The 20,548-nt window shown below is 39.3% G+C and overlaps 1 protein-coding gene across 5 annotated transcripts in view; it reads left to right on the top strand.

Annotated features, from left to right (window-relative positions):
* Window positions 1-20,548, top strand: part of PAK1 (p21 (RAC1) activated kinase 1) — a 155,415-nt gene that overhangs the window by 115,231 nt on the left and 19,636 nt on the right. For all 5 annotated transcript variants that reach the window (XM_060605536.3, XM_060605534.3, XM_060605537.2 and 2 more), the window contains exons 6-9: window positions 8,326-8,442; window positions 10,347-10,521; window positions 12,864-12,927; window positions 16,766-16,814. In XM_060605536.3, the coding sequence (XP_060461519.1) occupies window positions 8,326-8,442; window positions 10,347-10,521; window positions 12,864-12,927; window positions 16,766-16,814 (405 nt within the window). The remainder of the gene's footprint in view (window positions 1-8,325; window positions 8,443-10,346; window positions 10,522-12,863; window positions 12,928-16,765; window positions 16,815-20,548) is intronic.

Here is a 20,548-nt window from a genome sequence, read left to right as displayed (position 1 = left end):
CTGGATGTGCATTTTAGTCTAAACTAACATCCTTGAAAGATTCCTCTGGAAATTGGATCAGAGTACTAGAATGAATTCATGTATCTATCTCTCTTGCTATCACAGATTTCTTTTTTTAATAATTTTTTTAATGTTTGTTTATTTTTGAGAGATAGAGACATAGCGTGAGTGGAGGAGGGGCAGAGAGAGAGAGACAGAGAGACAGAATCCGAAGCAGGCTCCAGGCTTCGAGCTGTCAGCACAGAGCCCGACATGGGGCTCGAACCCATGACTGTGAGATTATGGCCTAAGCCAAAGTCAGATGCTTAACTGACTGAGCCACTCAGGTGCCCTTACCCCAAATTTCTTAATTTCAAAAAAGATATATTTAAAAAATGAATACAAAACAGTACTCCAAAACAAAAACGGGACATAAATAAACCATTGTCATGGAAGATAGAAAGCAAAGATCAGATTGATGACACCAGAAAAAAACCACAGCTTAAAATATGTGGAAAAGAAAACTCCTAGAAAGATAAGAGTAGTTGAGAGAATACATATAAGAAGCAGGAAGGAGTCCTGGATCATCTTAAAGGGTAAATTAAAAATTAATGAAAATTCTGCATTTGAAACAGAAAGGACAGTCTTCATCGTACAGTGAGCAAAAGGTAGCAGAATTTTGATCCTAAGCTTAAGCTAGATAATTTTGTCCAGAAAGTAAACACCTACTTGAAGAGAACTCCTGCTGTAGTATAGGGGCCTAAGACAGAAGCAGAGCAGAACCTGAGTTAACTACAGATCTCTACAGCAGTATGAAGAAGGAGGAAATGAAAAGTAGCTCTGCAGTGGAAGCAAATGCATTAAATTCTTCCATCCCAAGGTGGAGATACTTTTCATAATTTGGAGAAGAGGAGTCTCAGTCTTATGTGCTCTTCCATGCCAACATACCCTAAAGTGATGCTTGCCAGTAACCAAGTACAGACGCCATAACTCATGTAGAGACTGTATCAGACTTTCCAATCAGAGGAGAGGACAGTGGAAAAACAGACTCACAACTGCAGAGGAAACTCATGCTACTCATGTACACTGTTCAATCTAGTTTTTCACTTATAAGTGTGAATAGAAAGCCCAGGATCTCTAGATACTTAAGGGGAACAAAGCATTAAAGGGAAGGATCAGAAACAGAAAGTAAAACTGGCCCCAGAGGAAATAGATAATTAAAAGAATTTCCAAAAAAATATGTGGTATATTCACAGAGATTTTATAGATGTTGCATCCACAAAAACAGTGCTATTAGATTAGAGGATGAAAAAGATTTCTTAGAAATTAAGACTATGATTAAAGAAATCCAGAGGATTAAAAAATACATATAAAAGTGAATTAGTGATACAAAATATAAAGACACTGGGAAAATAGGGGAATAAGGGACAAAAGGGGGTTACTTAAGGAGATTCAAGAAGAATTATAGAATTGGGGCACTAAAGTAGAAAAAATAACCAAAGGCATAATAGAAGAAAAATCCCTCAGCTAAAAAAAGCATGACTCTTCAGATGAAAGGGTGTACCAGTTATCAAGTCAGATAACTGCAGAGACCCCAAAGATGAAGAGAAAGATCTTCAAATCTTTCAAAGAGAATATACACCTAATGTTCCTCATTAGCAATAGTGGGCCAAGGAGCAGTATCTTTAGAGGTATGAGGAAAAGTTATTAGACCCAAGAATTCTGTGCCTAATCAAACTAGCACTCAAGAATGCATGAGGTCAAAATAAAGACCTACACAGATACAGAAGTAATTACTACCCACAGATAATCTCTGCAAGGCTAAACACTGAATAGTAACAGTAATTACCTTCAGAGTTGATGGTGATTAAGAATATTCACTTAAAAATAATTTTTACCCAAGTATTAGATTAAAAAGTCAAATAGGACTAAAATTCTTGTAATTTACAGTTGTTCTGGGATCTCTCTTCACCATTGTCTTGACAGTCCCTTTGTATTTCTGTGTTGGTGTTGCTATTTTCTTTATGCTGTGTCTTCCTTATTTTTGGTTTACTTTTGCAGTTTGGTGGAGCTCATCTTCCAGTAGCTTTGAGAAAGTAAATGGGAAGTAAATATTTAATGTTTCCAACTCTCAAAATGGAGCATCTCTATTCTACCCTCAGATTTGATTGATACTTTGGCTGAGTCTAGAGTTCTAGAATGGAAATAATTTTCCATCAGTATTTGAAAAACATTGTACTTTTGTCATCTAGCTTTCATCATTGGCTATTGAAGTCTGAAGCTGTTTTATTCCTGCTTTTTTGTATCTGACCTTTTTTTTTTTTTCACTTGAAAAGTTTGTGGCATTTTCTTTATCACCATTGCTTTCAAATTTCACATTTATATCCCTATATTCATCTATTTATTTTGCAAGTGGCTTTGTGGACTCTTTCAACCTTGGAAATTCAAGCCTTCAGTTCTAGGAAATTTGCTTGGCTTATTTCATTGGTGATCTCTTCTGTTTTCTTTGTTTCTTCTTTCTGGAACTCCTGTTATTTAGATTTTGGACCTCCTGGACTGATTCTCTATTTTTCTTATATTTTCTCTATTTCCCTTGCCTTGATTTTTTATTCTTATTTTTGGAGACTTCCCCAACTTCATCTTTCAGTCTGTCTATTGAATTTTTAATTTCTGTTTTCATGTTTAATTGTGAAGAGCTTGCTTATTTATTTATTTATTTATTTTTAATTAAAGTATCCCGTTCTGTTTCCAGAATCGGTATCTTTGCTTATCCCTGAGATGAATGATAGGCTTTTTAAATAATTTTTTTAAGTTTTTAGGTTTTTTTAAGTTTATTTATTTTTTAGAGGGAGAGAGACAGACAGAGCATAAACGGGGGAGGGACAGAAACAGAGGGAGACGCAGAATCCCAAGTAGGCTCTAGGCTCTGAGCTATCAGCACAGAGACTGACACAGGGCTCAAACTCATGAACTGTGAGATCATGACCAGAGCTGAAGTCGGATGCTTAATCAACTGAGTCACCCAGGCACCCCTAGGCTTTTTTTTTTTTAATATATTTTTCTCCCTGTCTAGTCTGTTTATTCCAAGTGTCCTTTTTTTCCCCATTCATTTTGGTTTCTTCCTCTTAAGTTAGAAGTACCCTGTGGATATTTGGTAATCCTTGGGGATATATGCCCATATTTATAATTGTGGTACTAAAGACTTTAATAGAATTTTAAGCTCATTGTTTGTGTCATTGAATTGTAAGTATATAATTGTAAAATGTATACCTTTAAAAGTAATTTGGGGTGCCTAGGTGGCTCAGTTTTTTAAGCATCCTACTCTTGATTTTGGCTCAGGTCATGATCTCATGGTTCATGAGATCAAGCCCCGTGTCAAGCTCTGCGCTGACAGAGTGGAGCCTGCTTGGGATTCTCTCTCTCCCTCTCTCTGCTTCTTCTCTACTTGCATGTGTACTCTTTTCTGTCTAAAAATTAAAAATTTTTAAGTAATTTAATAAATTTTTAGAGTTATGCAGTCATTGCTATCTAGTTTTTTTGTTTGTATCGCTATAGAGTAATCCAGCTGGACCATTTGCTGAAACCTCCTGTATTTTATCTTAGAACTGAGGCTGGTAAGAAACCGAGAAGGATCTTCTAATCTCCTGCTTTGAGAATAAAAGTTAGAACTCCTAGAGTTCTAGGAGCCTAGAAAGGGAAGCGGGGTAGGGGTCTCAGCATTCAGTATATTCTCTTAATTACCCTGTTTTTGATTTGATAGTCTTAACATTTGACTGTGCCTCCAGTTTTCTGCTAGGGGTGGGAAGGGCAACCACATAGTGGTGTAGAGTAGGTGAAGAGATTTAGGGATCTAACTACATCTTAAATAACTTTCATTGAATCTGCCTTTAGTACTCTCCCCTTCCCCTCTACTTCATCTTCAAATTCAGAAGTATACAGTGTTACCAGTTCCTGTGCCTTTGAGGATTCTGCTTCATAGATAAATAGATTGGTTTTCAGCTTTGAATTCAGCCTCCTTGAGTCAGTTACTGCTCATCCATTAGTCATTGCCTCCCTTTTTTTTTTGCTGCTCTTACCTTGTCTCTTGCTCTCCTCATTCTTCTGGGTTTAATGCCTTTAAAAGACTATTTCTTTATTATAGTTCTAGTGAGATTTCAAGATGTAGATTCCCACGTTCAACTTGCCATCTTTACCAGGCATTCCTGAGGACTGTTCACTTTTAATTCCTTACATTTCTAGATTATTTAAAATATATAATGAGAATCTACTGGCTTTAGATATAATTTAAAATTTTTACTTTTAAAAAAGCAGGTTTATTGAGGCAGTGTTTATATACCATGAAATTCACCCACCCTAATTGTACAATGCAGTGGGTTTTTTTTAATGTTTATACTTGTGTAGCCATCACCACACTCTACTTTTTAGAACATTCCCATCACCTTGAAAAGTTCCCTTGTTAACTTTTACAGTTCATTCAAACTCCCATGCCCACCCCTGGAAAACCACTGATCTTCTTTCTGTCTGTATAAATTTGCCCTTCTAGACATTTTATTGAAATGTGCGCATAGCATATAGTCTTGTGTCTAGATTCTTGGCATAAAGTTTGCAAAATTAATCCCTGTTGAATCTTGCATCAGTATTTCATTTCTTTTTAGGTCTCAATAATATTCCATTGTATTGATATACTACATGTTTAATCTGCTCACCAGTTGATGGGCATTTGGGTTGTTTCTACTTTTTTGCTATTAATAATGCTCATTCATGTATAAATTGTATGTGGATGTATATTTTCATTTCTCTTGGATATATACCTAGGAGTGGAATTGCTAGGTCATATGGTAACTCAATGTTTAACATTTTATTTATTTATTTTTTTACTTATTATTTTAAAAAATTTATTTACTTTGAGAGAGATAAAGAGAGTGAGACAGAGCATGTAAGTGAGGGAGGGGTAGACGGAGAGGGAGAGAGTATCCCAAGCAGGCTCCACACTGTCAGTATAGAGCTCAACGTGGGGCTTGAACTCACAAGCCGTGAGATTGTGAACTAAGCTGAAATCAGGAGTCAGATGTTTAACTGACTGAGCCAGCCAGGCACCCTTACTTATTTTTTTTTTTTAAGTTTATTTATTTTGAGAGAGAGACACACACACACACAGTGCAGGGGAGGGGCAGAGAGAGAGAGAGGGAGGGAGAGAAGGCCCAAGCAGGCCTTGCACTATTAGTGCAGAGCCCAGTGTGAGGCTTGAACTCATGAACTGTGAGATCATGACCTGAGCCAAAATCAAGGGTTGGATGCTTAACTGACTGAGCCATCCAGGTGCCCTCTATGTTTAACATTTTAAGGAACTGCCAGACTATATTTCCCAGTGGCTGTTCCATATTATACTCCTACCAGCAATTATGAGGGTTCAAATTCCTCTATATCTTCCTTCACCTTTGTTATTCTCTATCTTTTGATTGTAGCCATTTTAGTGGGTGTGAAATGGTATCTCATTGTTGATTTGATTTGCATTTCTCAATGGGTAGTGATGTTGAGCATCTTTTCATGTATTTTTTTTTTGCCATTTGGTTATCTCTTTGGAGAAATGTCTTTCCTGTTGTTGATTCCTAATTTAATTCCAAGGTGTCAAATAATACATTTTATGTGTTTTTAATCCTTTAAAATTCATTATGATGTGTCTTGTGGCCTAGCATATGGCTTATTCTGAAGAATGATCTATATGTGGTTAAAAAGAATGTGTATTCTGCAGATCTTGGGTAGAATGTCCTATATATGTCAGTTAGGTTGAGATTGGTGGTATTGTTCAAATTTTCTATGTCCTTGCTAATTTTTATCCTAGTTCTGTTAATTATTGACATCTCCTTGAGGTCTGTTACAGCTTTTGCTTTCTGCTTGGCTGTTTTGATTCTTTTATGTATATGCACACAGCTAGGCATGTGAGACTAGTGTGGGGCCTCTCTCATGACTGCTGTGACTGTGAGCAGTCCCAGCCAGAATTTGTTTGCCTATCCAGGACTGCAGTCTCAGGCTGGTAGATCTGAGTTGTGGCCTCTTTTGCTACCAGCTCTGGGAGGTTACCTCCGCTGACAGCACCACGGGGCCTGGGCATTGTCCACTGCTCCAAATGAAGGTGACCCCTCTTAGATGATGCAGTTTATAACCTGCCTTGCCCTGGAAGAGCCCCCACTCTGATGGGGCTGGGGCAGGCGGGATGGATGGAAGCAGCCCTGGGCCAGAGCATCGGAGGTTCCTACTGCTTTTACCCAAAGTTCAGCAGGTTTTATGTCATAAGCATTTCTCAGCAATATGTGTAGACCTCCTAGAAGTATTGGAACACACCAAGCATGTTTCCATCTCAGGATCTTTGTACTTCTTCTACCTGCCGTGAATATTCTTTTCCCAAAGAGTCCCATGGCTTGCTGTCTCAGTTCATTCAGGCCTCTGCTTATATAACTTCTCATTAGAGAGCCCTTTCCATGACTACTCTATCTAAATTAACATTCCCCATTCCTAACCAATTACTGCTCTCATACATGTACCTTATTACTACCTGGAACTTTGGTAATTAATTTTGACTGTATTCTCTTCTAAAATGCAAGCATAGGACCAGGGTCTATATTTGTTTTGTTCTTTAATATAGCCTCAGAGCCTAAAATAGAGCCAGGTACACAGTGAATGAATACATGAGTTGAAGTCACTGCTTTTGTTAAAATAGAGGTTTGTGGTTATTAGACATAATAACAATTTAGTTGGTTCCTCACATCCTTCTAGCTCCTTAGCATTTATTTACAAAGTGTTTTTATGCCCACATCACTTCATTTCATCCTCCTTTGGCCCTCAGGCAGAGAGCTGCTATCATTATCCCCATTTTATAGACAAGAAACTTGTGGCTCAGGGTGGGACAGCTCTGCCTAAGGACACAGGGATAAAAAGTAAAAATTTGGGTTAAAAACCTATATCTCTTGATAGTGGTATTTTTTTCTTTTATGTTTATTTATTTTGAGAGAGAGAGAGAGCACACTATTGGGTTCAACCACCAGCAGGGGAGGGGCAAGGAAAGGGAGAGAGGGAGAATCCCAAGTAGGCTCCTGCATTGTCAGTGCAGAGCCTGACGCGGGGCTCAAACTCACAAAATTGTGAGACTATGACCTGAGACGAAATCAAGAGCCAGCTGACTGAGCCACCCAGGTGCCCTGGACTGGTGGTTGTTAATATTACCACCCAAAGCCATTACCTGTGGAAAACAGAATGTGTTGCTAAGAAAGATGATGAAATGCCCTTTTCTACAGAGTTAAAGGAAGCAAATAAACATGTTAAATTGTGTTTACAGTATATATCGGGAGCCCCAGGGCCACATCACGATGAAGAGATTGCTGAGTAACTTTGTTCCCATTTTGGGTTTCTAGTTACATTTTTGTCCAGTGGAATAGTGGAGAGGAAAGAAATAGTAGAGAGCAGAAAGATATCAAAATATGTGATTTGACAGGGAAAGACCTCTGTTGGATTTCAGAACGGGAAGTAATTTAAGGTTACCCCTCCAATTATACCCCTCCTCTTCCTCCACATGCTTCAAACGATGAATCTTGAGACCAAGAGGATCAATTCATCACCTGTTGGCACCAAAGCTACTTGCTTACATATACCCAGGACTGCCAATTTTTAATTAAAAGTTATGCCCTGCACCAGCAGTCCTGTTCAAATCTATGAGATTGCCAGTTTTCCTCCCTTAGTATGTCCAATGTGGTAAAGATCAGTCTCCCACACAGTAGTTCTTGCCTAGTATTCCACTAGGTAAGTTCCTTCACTTAGCTCCTGTCATTCTGACTCCTGACTTTCCTCTCTCCAGAAGCCCCAAATGGCAGGCAGGAGGGGAGTTCACCCTCTCTCTGTCCCCCATATCAGATACAGAAAGGAGTAAGGAATTATAATGATAAACTTTGTGAAGTTTCAAACTTTTGATCCCTTTCCCACATTTTGTACTTTGTTACCTGTTCAGTGAAGAGAGTCAAATTCATAGAATAAGGGAAGGAACTATGAGCTTGTGTTCAGAGTTTGGACTAGGCAAGGCAAGTAGAGAATCTGTAAGCTGGCTTCCTAATCCACAAGTAGGCTTTGGGTGGGAGAAGGAAACCCCCAAGGGACTAGTGGGTAGTAGTAGCTAAAAGAAAAGGGAGAAGCTGACTGAGTTCCTGGGACTGGCTACACAAAGGTGGAGAGTTTGGAGTCTGATTCGGGTGTGAGAAGGGGTGTCTGAATGAGATTACTCCTGGGGTTTGGCAATTCTGGTAGCTTAAGTCTCATGTCAGCTGGACCTGATGAAACCGGCTTTTCTCTGCTGTATAGAATGTGAAGACGGTGTCTGAGACTCCTGCAGTGCCACCAGTTTCAGAAGATGAAGATGATGATGATGATGCTACCCCTCCTCCAGTGATTGCTCCACGCCCAGAGCACACAAAATCTGTGAGTCTTTGGAGATGTGGACAGCTTTGGGATTTGACAGAGCTTACAGGGGGAGTTATAAGGCCTAGAGGCCTAGAGGTTTAATGCTGTGGTAAGGGTCCTTGGATTTTTGCAGCTGGTGAAATCACAGAACCACCTTGACTGAAAAGTACTTTCTGTATGATTAAAGATATGAGATAGTGTCTTTATTTATCACTGGTTTGCAGATAGTCCTGAAGTATCCTAGATAATTGGTGTTTATACCAACCTAACTCTAGTTTGCTTAGGCTGTTCCTCACAGACAGGAAGATATATAGAATTAATGTTACTTAGTGCAGGACTTACATAAATTATTCTAGTCTCCTGGGAAGCAACAAAGCAGCCTGCTGCAGATCTTTTCTTCTCTGTTAAATGTGTAGCATTCTACCTCCTAGAACATCATTGATGATACTGAAAGGCCCAAAGGAATTTATAAATATGTTAGTGCTATTAATATGCTGGACATCAGGAGTGCATTTTGATGCTGGATATTGGCAGTGATTTTTATTTAACTTCCTTTGAGGTTCTTGCATTTCAAAATAGCCACAGTCCCTCTGCCCTCACTTTGCACAATCTGGTCCCCATGCCTTTTACTTGATTTAGCATCAGTGCACACTAACCTATCATCAGATGATACTCTATTAGATGATTCTTTGTTTGGAATTTTAACATGACAAGAGCTTTACAATGAAAGAATGATCTAGGGCTTACACTCTGTGCTAATGCAAAAAAAAAAAAGGCTGCCTTTTGAGTAGAGGATTCAGGGAGCTGTTCAACCATAAGTTGATTGACTGACTGTAGGAGATGCGTGACAGAAATTTAAGGGGTTTAGATGAACTTTTAGGATGAGAACTTTTAAACAGAATCTGTGGAATCACCCTTTCTGTAGGTCACAATGAGCTTCACAATTGGAGAGTTGTCAAGATAGCTCACCTTGATACGGCCTTTTTTCAGTTTGCAAGCATGTTTATTTAAAAAAAATTTTCCCACTAAACCAAGAACTTCTCAAAAACAGAGGAAATATATATGTATGAATAGTGCTTAACATAGTTCTTGGCAGATAACAGAAAGGAAGTAAATATCTAATGAACAAATGAATTGGTAAATTTGATCTTCATAGCATTCCTTTTTTTTTTAATTTTTTTAAATATTCATTTTATGAGAGACAGACAGAGACAGACAGTGTAAACGGGGGAGGGGCAGAGAAAGAGGGAGACACAGAATCTTCTGAAGCAGGCTTCAGGCTCCAAGCTATCAGCACAGAGCCTGATGCGGGGCTCGACTCATGAACTGTGATATCATGACCCGAGCTGAAGCTGGTTGCTTAACCGACTGAGCCACCCAGGCACCCCAATTCATAGTATTCCTTTCTTTTTTTTTTTTTTTTTTTTTTTTTTTTTAATTTTTTTTTTTTTTTTTTTCAACGTTTTTTATTTATTTTTGGGACAGAGAGAGACAGAGCATGAACGGGGGAGGGGCAGAGAGAGAGGGAGACACAGAATCGGAAACAGGCTCCAGGCTCCGAGCCATCAGCCCAGAGCCTGACGCGGGGCTCGAACTCACGGACCGCGAGATCGTGACCTGGCTGAAGTCGGACGCTCAACCGACTGCGCCACCCAGGCGCCCCCATAGTATTCCTTTCTAAAAGGACACTGTTAATTCCTAATTAATGTTGTGTATGTGAGAACAAGGAAGGCCATTCCACCCACAGAGGATGGGCCTGGGGCACAGAAGAAGAGGAGCATAGATTTTGACCTAGGAGAAGGGTTGAGTTTATTGGGATTTGTTCTTCTGTGGATGTTCTAACACACATGTGTAAGAGGCTCCTGAGCATCACCTGTGCTAACAAAGACTGGCCTTGCCAAATTCTTGCACCAACAATGCAGGTATACACACGGTCTGTGATTGAACCGCTTCCTGTTACTCCAACTCGGGATGTGGCTACATCTCCCATTTCACCTACTGAGAATAATACCATTCCACCAGATGCTCTGACCCGGAATACTGAGAAGCAGAAGAAGAAGCCTAAAATGTCTGATGAGGAGATCTTGGAGAAATTACGTAAGTACTTTGTAACCTTCTCAACTTGCCTTTTGTATGTGACTGGATGAGCACAAAGATGGAAAACCATTGCTAAAAGGATCCTGGTCCTAGGCTTGGTCTATGTGGCTGGCTGGCTATGCTTGATATCTTAGCCACGTAAGGTTTGCTTCTCACCTTGCCCCTGCAGCCACCTCCTCTGTCTCAGCAGCCCTGATAGGATATCATGTTAGAATGGGAATGTGATGAGAATGTGGATTGCTCACTTCAAGGGCTAGGTATCTCTCAACCTTAGGCATGGGTTATGGAGATGAAAAATAGCTTTTATCTAGTGATTAGTCTGGGATGTTGTGTTGAGAAAGACCGAGGCCTTATTCATACCTGGTCAGAAAGATTCCTGTGATTATTGATGCTTGCCATTGACCAAGGAGAAGACGGATCTGCCATCTTGGTTGTAGGAAAAGAGTGAAGGGAAACTAACATTTTGTGAGCCTGTGCTATGTACCAAATGACAAGCAAGGTATTTCCTTGATTTTTGTTGTTGTTGTTGTTAATTTATTCCTTATGAAGATAGACATTATAATCTTCATTTTTTGGAGTTAAGGTATTTGAGGCTCTGGTTATGCTAAATACCCTGCCCAAAGATCACACAGCCAGAAAGTAACAGGGCTGAGGTTAGAGCCCTTGTGCGTCTGTAATGAAAGCATGCTGCCTCTTGGTCTCAGGTGGTAACTTCTGTTTCACTTTCTTTAGTGGCAAGAAATGAGGGTGTGTTAGAATAGCTTGTTGCTGTGTTTCAGTAAACTGTAAGAGAATTTCTGCCTGAAGGAAGGACTAGGTTAGTGTTTGGGCTTGGAAAAATCATTTGATGAGGACTTCAATTTATTCTTTGTACCTATTTAGTTCTTTTTTACTAAAAAATTTTTTTAATGTTTATTTAGTTTTGAGAGAGAGAGAGAGACAGAGTGAGAGCAGGGGAGGGGCAGAGAGAGAGGGAGACACAGAATGTGAAGCAGGCTCCAAGCTCTGAGCTGTCAGCACAGAGCCCGATGTATGGCTTGAACCCATGAGCCATGAGATCATGACCTGAGCTGAGATCAGACACCTAACTGACTGAGCCACCCTGGCACCCCTGTACCTATTTACTTCTAAAGGAGATTTGATGTGACTTATTTGGCCAAATCTGCAAACTAGCATGGCTTTTTAAAGCCTAAGTTTCTGGTTCTTTAGCTTAGCCACTTTCAATTGCTTCCTGATAATTCTTATTTGACTTTTTAAAAAATGTCACTCTTTTAATAGTTGCCCTTGCCCAGAGCCCTTATGAAATGAAGTAGGAAAAGCCACTTATCTAGCCATCTGTTTACTCCTATATGTAGTGTTTTTCTCTGAACCAGATTTGTTTTAAAGCACTAATACTTAGAACATAGAATTAGGAACAGCAGACTAGCCTGGGAGTTAAAGGCACTTGGGTTGAAGCCCCAGCCTTGCCACTGACTTGGGGTCTTGGGCAATTTCCTATTGTTCTCTAGGCTTCCCTTTTCTCATCTTTTAGATTAGGATGTTAATAACTGTCTTATTTGTAAATCAAATGAGATAATATATGTGAAAATTATCAAATATTAGTAATTGGTGTTGGGGAGAGCACACTGGACTGGGAGACCAAAAACCAAACTCCAAATCTTAGTTCTGACCACCAATTTGCTGTGTGACATTGGGAAGAAGTATCTTCCCTTCTGTGGGCCTTGGTTTCACCATCTAGATGGTGAAACCCAACCTCTCTCATACCTTTGTGTCTTTGCACTTGATATACTTCCTTCTGTAACCCCTTCTTGACTTTCCTCTCCCTGGCTAACTCCTACTTACCCTGTAAAAATCAGATATCACTTCCTTTCTGAAGACTTTCCAGTCTGTATTTTATGCCTCTTTCTGTATTACAACAATTGGATTTTCATGGAACTTTATGCTAACTTTTCTATTTCTTCCATGAGACTGAACTTCTTGAGAGCAGGGACTGTTTTAACTATGTCTCATCTATCCCTTTATTCCTAGTATTCAACATAGGGCTTGGTACATAGTAAGTGAGCATATTAAATGAGTAAATGTTTATTGAATGAATGAATTTAAAAATGAATGGTGGCCTTTAGGAGTTTAGAAATGGAATAGAATACGATGAATAAAAGCCGTAAGGAGATGAAATTTTTGGTTGGAACTTACGGGCAAGAGCTAAGGATGTACTGAGTATGGTTTTGGGTGTTTGAGATAGTTTTTTAATCCTTGCCAGCTCCAGGGTTTGGGGGAACATGGGCCCTGCTTTGTATCTTGATCTGGGAAAAAATGATTCATGGTCTCTGTTTCTTTCAAAGGGAGCATAGTGAGTGTGGGCGATCCTAAGAAGAAATATACACGGTTTGAGAAGATTGGACAAGGGTTAGTAGGGGCATTTTCTTTCCCTAGAGAAATGACTTAAAAATTGTGTATGCTGGTGTATATGATTTTGCTTTTGTTTTGCCTCTCATAAACCTTGTTCTTTCTCTACCTCATCCCTCACCCATCTGGAAGTGTTATGTTAGGCTGACTTCAGGTTTGGCAGAATTATGCTTAGTATGAGAGATGTGCCATTTAGCTGACCATGTTGCTAAAAATAACCCTTCAGTGAGAGTGCAAAAGCCATTTATTTTCTTAGCACAAAACCTGCTTCCCAAATTATAGCTCTGCTTTTTCAGATTAACCCTGTTGACCTGGCGCCGAGACCTACCAGCACTAATGTGAAATGGAAGACTCTGAACTACAGACCCTTCTGCTAGTGTAATGGGACCTGCTTTTCTAGGTGGATGCCAGGATTCATGTCTCCTGCTCTCTGATTTCTTCTGTGAATCTTTCATGCTGCCCTCAGTGTACTGAAGTCAGCAACTCTTAACTGAGTTCCTGTTTATGTGCTAGGCACTATGAATACAGCTATGAATCTGATACAAACTCTGTCTTCAAAGACCTCATGTTTATGATAAGTCTTAAAAGTGTTTGGCCATTATTTTGAGCAAAAGAAGCCAGATATAAAAGAGCAGACACTATATGATGTGTGTTTATGTGAAGTTCAAGAGAAGTTCAAAAGAAGACTTCTATTTATGCTAATAGAAGTCAGAAAAATGGTTGTGTCTGGGAAGGGCATGTGAATTGGGAAGGGGCATAAGGAACCTTTGGAGTGATCTTAATGGTGAACACATGGGTGTGTACATATTGAAAAATCATCAAGTTGCACACTGAAAATTTGTGCAGTTTACTTTAGTCAAGTCATATCTCTGTATAAAAAAGCAAAATAATGAGATTTCTATAGACCTACCCAAATAGCTAAAATTAAAGAGAAACTGGAAAAAAAAAGCACCTGACTTACAGAAAACTCTCAGTTAATTGAATGAAAGCATTGTTGCTAATGAAGTCTTTGAAGTTTTCTGTTTTAGTTTTCTTTCTTATGAATCCAAGAACTTCTGAAAATAAAGTATTGCATTATATAATGATGTGTTTGTACATCATTCTACAGCTTACATCTGTTATTTGCATCTGTTGTTTAATTTAATCCTCAAAATAACCCTGGACATGAGTGGATTTTATTTTTTTCCTGGTCCAGTGCTTTTCCTACCAGACATGCTTTTGCGAGTCTGAACTGATATAAAGTAGTTAACACCTTGAAGAGAAATCATATTGCTTGTCTCAAAATAACCTGGGATGGCATTTCCTTTACCTAACTACATTACAATATTAAGAATGTAGAAGAAAGGTGCATGGACAAGTGTGGGCAAGTCAGGTTGCATCTCTGGACTTCAATTTCTTCATCTGTAAATTTAAGAGAGGGCTTGTGGACTCAGAGCCTTTCACTTCCAGAACTTCTGACTTTTCTTTCTTTTTTTTTTTTTTTTTAATTTTTTTAAACGTTTATTTATTTTTGAGAGAGATAGAGAGTCAGAGTGCAAGCAGGGGAGGGGCAGGGAGAGAGGGAGACACAGATGCTGAAGCAAGCTCCAGACTCTGAGCTATCAGCACAGAGACCAACATGGGGCTCGAATTCACAAACTGCGAGATCATGACTTGAGTCGAAGTTGATACTTAAACGACTGAGCCACCCAGGTGCCCCTCTGACTTTTTTTTTTTAATTCAGAAATGAACATCAGAAATGTAACATATATAGGCATAAATAGGCAACATCTGAAAAATGTTTTTGCTTGCTTTTTTGACAGGTCTGTTAGTGTGCTAAGGGAGGAATGAAAAATGTATTAAGCTCCTACACATTCCATGATTTTAAAATGCCACAGGGCACCTGGCTGGCTCAGTTGGTAGAACATGCAACTCTTGATCTGAGGGTCGTGAGTTCAAGCCCCATGTTGGGCATGGAGCCTACTTAAAAAAAAAAATAGTAAAAAATAAATGCTACATAAATATGATGAATTGATAGTTACAATTTTTGTTTGCTTTTTATCCCTTAAGACCTGAAGAATTTTTTTTGACCTGGAATTCATATGTCTTTTTTTAAGGTACAAATAATCAAGTATTAACTAGTGGGCCTGACATCTAAATCTCTGTAATCATGGAGACATAGTCCCAAAATGTCCAGTCCCTTGGGGCCTGGGCATATTTGCCCTTTAAGAATGATGCTTATGGTAGGATGGAAGAAGATGAGTATAGGAAAATAGACACCGGCTTAATGACAGAAAATGACTAGAGATAGAATGATCAGGCAATGGGAAGGTAACTGCCAATACAAATAATCCACTTCTTATAGCCCGTATCTTATGATCGCAATTTCCTGGCATATAAGTATACTTCTAACTAAAGAGTGGTGGTGTGGAAGCTGGTGACCATAATTTTGAGCTGCAAGGCCTACAAGTGACTTTTCTCCCTAAACGGACCTGATTTCCCTGGGTAGCATAATCTCAGGGCTTGCCTGGAATGCATTTGGTAATATATAGACTTTAAGATTTCTTCAAATTGCACATATGTATCTGACATACAGCATGTACAGTTATAAATGTTGTTGCATATTACTCACCTACAGATATACAGGGTTCATGGTTATAGGCATAAAATTAAGTTTTTAGTTATTTAGAACGGACATGATTCCTTTCCTAGCATTATTCATAGTTTGTCTCTGCCTTTCTTCTTCCCACTCTCTGTCTCTGTTTGTATGTGTGAGTGTGTGTGTGTGTGTGTGTGTGTATATGTTTGTGTATTATACATGTATATATGTGTGTATATGAGGTTATTTTTACCTTGGGGATGGGGTAAGAATTATATCGGATTTTCAGGCAACATATGTGTTTGAAAAACCATATTTAATATTTTGTGTTTGAAAAAATGAAAAATAAAAACCTATTTTACAATATAAACTGCAAAATAAAATTCACATATCCTCTTGATAGGATAAATGATTAAAAAATCACTGTTCTAAAGGTTCATAAGATTAAAGCACCATGAGATTAATTTTCTATTTTTTAGTACTTACAGTTTTTTAATGTAAATTATAATTGAATATAACACAGATAAGTGTACAACTCAATGAATTTTATAAAATGAACACACCCATGTAACCAGTACCTACATTAAGAAATAGAACATTACTATTACCCCAGAAGTCCGTATTTCTTTTGCTAAAAATATAAGCAGGTCAACCCTCTCCGCCGCCTCCCTCCACCTCATTCTGAACATTTCCCTTGGACCCCTTTCCCCTCACTCACCCCTGGTTGAAAACCATAGATCTGACCTTACTAAGGTTTACAAATGAAGAGTTTGAGGCTGCAAGGGGTTAAAGGAACCTGCCAAGGGTGATGGAGAAGAGAGGAGGAAGAGCAAGAACAGAAAACTAGTATATAATCAAGACCTGTTATATTCTAGGCACTTGGCTAAGTGCTTTATGAACTAATTGATTTAAATTCTCTTATAGTCTCTTACCTCTTATCTTTACTTTGCCAACGAGGAAAGTGAAGCTCAGGGAAATTAAATCACTTGTTCAAGATCATATAGCTTGTAGATACTAGGTAGACATTTCATTTTGGAACCTAAGTCTTTTGGCCCTGGAGCCTGTGTTCTCTTTCTGCCATGTACTGCCATGTACATATGAGAATAGAGTAGGGGGAGGGGGGATTGGGGAGGGTTATTTTTGCTGCTATTATTATTAACACTTGCATTGCCAGGTCGTGTGTAGATCTACATTTGACAAATGTCACTTCATTTAATACCTGTGTTGTTTCTCTCTCTCTCTCTCTCACCTGTCACGTAGTGCTTCAGGCACTGTGTACACTGCAATGGATGTGGCCACAGGACAGGAGGTGAGTATTAACCACCGACTCTTGCTCCTTCAGTTCTACTGTTTCTTTTTATGTTTGGTTAATTTTTAGTTCTTCTTGGCTCAATAGGGACACTTCTAGTTTCTCACTATAGGAGACTAGAACTAAACAGAGGAGTAACATAATGAGACTTACAGATTTTGGAAAAAGTCTCTGTGGCTACAGCATGGAGAACAGATTGGAGGACTTAAGCTTGGAGCAGGTGAGTCAGGTGGTTATTACATAATTTTAGGTGAGAGGTGATGGTTTGGACTGAGGCAATAGCATAGTATGAATGGGAGGAAGTGACTGGATTTGAGGGGTACACAGGTAGATTTGCCAGAATCTGGGGATTGATGAATGTGAGGATGACTCACAAGTGAGCGATCCTAGTTAAGTAGAAAGTAAAAAGGTGGAGGTATAGGTTTGAAGAAGTTGGATATTGTCTGAGAGATCTTCTTGTGGCACTGCCTAGTGGTGGATGATTGTTTATCCAAGTTTGGTGTTTGGTAGAGAAATCTGACGTAGAAGAGATTTAAACACACATCTCTTGACTCCTGATGTAGTGATCCTTTCGTTAGTCTGCGCCCAGAATTCCAGCAGACATTGAAGTCCTCATTTGGAGGCACCTCTTTGTCTTTCTCATTTCATTAAGCTGGCAGAACTCTGACTTTATTGCTAGGGCCTGCTGACCCTACATCTTCAGCAGAAGGAAGCCGTGAAGGGAATATAGAGTACTTGAGTTTTCCTTGCATTCTGTTCTTTGATTGTAGAGCAGGAATATTGGCAGGCGGGCTGGGGACGGGAGCTGCTCGTGGAAGTACTTAGGTTGCAGAGTCCTGGGACTCAGAGGTTGTGAGAGAGACCTCTTGTTCCCGTGATAGAGTACGGCTCCTGGGAGGGAAGCTACTGAGACCTGCTTGTGGATGTTTGGTGGTTGAAACCCCTGGTATACTGGAGCAGTCATGGTCAATAGGAATAGCACATATTTCACCTTGCTCTTGTGAGTCTTTTACAAGCATCAAAACCAAATATTGAGGCTCCGTTGACGGTAGGTCAACTTAAAAAACAAAATAATTATTTAAGGATTTAGTCATTGTTCTTTGAGATGAATTCAATAACCCAGATGCTTACTGTTGTTAGCGCTTAAATGATTTTAGGCAAGTCATGTGACTTCTCTGAATCTGAGTTTTATTTATGAAATGTACATGATAACGTATACATACCTACCAAAAGTGTTGGAAGAATTCAGTAAAGCAATGTACGTGAAAATGCATCATAAACTTGAAGAATTAAAGTTATATATTTATTACATTCAGTAAAAAATTCCATATTTATTATTTTTTATTTGTTCCACAAAGCAATTGTTGAAGATTTGCCTTATGCCACACTTTGTGCTAAGAACTGTGTGAAATATTGAATCCTGTGCAGGCACGCAGACATTAAAATCATATATAAGTGTTAGAGACCACACTTGCCATTGGGCACATATAAAAGTCTTGTAGTGTGGAGAATAGATCAGAGGACAGGAACCTGCGTTAAAGTAATGGTGATTAAGGAAGGTATTACTGTGCCAGTTTTAAACATGGTGAATTAGAGGCAGAGGCAGAAAAGAGGTGATTATACCAATCCTAAAAAGAACCCTGTGAGGTAGGTAATATTATTTCCTTTTACTGATTAAGATTTTGAGGCTCAGAGAGTTTAGCTAACTTTTGCAAGTTTGTGCTGCCAGCAGTTAGCAAGGACTGGGTTAGAATCTTGATTCTAAAACCTAGACTTGTGTTCTCCAAGCTGCAAGGCCACAACAGAGCTAAGGTTAGGTACTAGGGCTCCTTGTCCTGTTTCTGGGCTCTGGGGCCCTACAGCCCTTGATGGGAGACAGGCTAGTGATTGGCATTTCCTGGAAAGGCCTGGAACCTGCATGTGTGAGAAGCTGGCCACAGGAAATAGAAACTTGACCTCACTGTATGCCTCCCTTGTGGTTACAAAACTATGAATGGAAGCAAGTCCATTAGGGTGGCTAATGTAGTGTGGTCAGGAAGGCCTCATTTCCTGCCCCAGGGAGCATAAATCGTTAGTGGAGCTGGCAAGATGCTCTCAGTCTTTGTGAGTGAGTGCTTATTGGGGGTTATCCACCTGGGAAGAACAGAACTGTTGTGTGTCACATATAGGAAGATTAGCATGTTAGTGCCAGGAAGTCTCCCAGTTACAGATCCAACAATTATTTTTCAAACCCATTTTTAGAGGGAATGTGTTTTATTTTATTTTATTTTATTTTATGTTTTAATTTTTTTTTTTCAACGTTTTTTATTTATTTTTGGGACAGAGAGAAACAGAGCATGAACGGGGGAGGGGCAGAGAGAGAGGGAGACACAGAATCGGAAACAGGCTCCAGGCTCCGAGCCATCAGCCCAGAGCCTGACGCGGGGCTCGAACTCACGGACCACGAGATCGTGACCTGGCTGAAGTCGGACGCTTAACCGACTGAGCCACCCAGGCGCCCCCGACCTTGGTCAATTTCTTAAAAGTCTTAGTCTCAATTTCTTTACTTGAAAATACAGATAATGATTTTTACTTGGAGGGTTGTTGTTACTTTTTACTGAGAAAATGTAACTAGAGCACCTAACCTAGCACCTGGCACGCAGTAAGCACTGAATAAACAGTGTTGTCGTTGGTTGGTTTTTGCTGTCGTTCCTGTTGATGTGGTCATTCTTGCTGCTCTGGGTTAGATATTCCTCAAATACAGTCATTACTACAATTCATGGTTTTTATTGTTCTCTTCCTTTATTATTAAAAATTTTTACTTGTATTTGAGTAATGCATTGGCCGCTATCTCCTATTTAGTCCTCAAAACAATCCTGCAAAAAAGGGAACCAAGGGTGGGATTATTATCCTCAATGTACTGATGGAGAGACCAAGGCACAGAAAACTTGTGATTGGTCAAGGTCAGTAAATGACAGCCTCAGAGCTTAGGTCCCCAGAGCTCAGGTTCTCAGAGCACAAGCCCAATTCTTTTTCTTTTATAGAAATGCTATGTGCTGTCCTAAGAGGGACGGATTGTGTGAAGGGCATTTAGCCTAGCACATATTTAGTAGCTTTTGAAAAGGATTCCTGGTATCCTGCTACTGCCTCTGTGTTATTCTCTACTTGCCAGTCATCTCCCTTGCTGCTTCCAGCAGCCACCTCTTTGAGGTTTGTAAGCACCGTCCCATTCTTTAGGATGGCCAGAGGAACTCCAAAGGTATTCCTTTGGCCCCAGATTTTAATATATATTATAAAGGTCACTATACTTAATACATCTTTAGATCAATATGTTGCTCTTCAGATATTAGAAAAAGCTAATAATCAAACATTATGGAAAGCTACAGCCAGACCAGAAGCCTAACCTCATAGGAGACCCCACTCCGAAGCAAATTTTTCTTGCTTGCGGTGAGGAATGGAAGTAGTCAAGTGTTTAAAAGAATCATTTCTGTTCTTATTGATGAACTGAATCTCTGCAGAAGATTGCCTATACTTTACTTAAAGAAATATGAGTTATGTTTTTTTTCCCATAAAAATGTGGATTATTCATTTTTTACAGCTCTTGCTGCTTCTGGAAAGACTCATTTAGTTGTTCTGTTAGGTTGTCCCTGTTCTTGTCTGTTAAGCAGGAAAAGAAAATATCTCTAGGGAGTAAACATTTAGCAAATAATTTAAGCTCTGTGGAATAGTCTATTGCTGATGCTATTTATAGTCTA

This window comes from Panthera onca, chromosome D1 (assembly GCF_046562875.1).
Source record: "Panthera onca isolate mPanOnc1 chromosome D1, mPanOnc1 haplotype 2, whole genome shotgun sequence".
NCBI lineage: Eukaryota > Metazoa > Chordata > Mammalia > Carnivora > Felidae > Panthera > Panthera onca.
The sequence above is the reverse complement of the archived record's forward strand: the minus strand, read 5'-3'. Positions and strand labels throughout refer to the sequence as shown.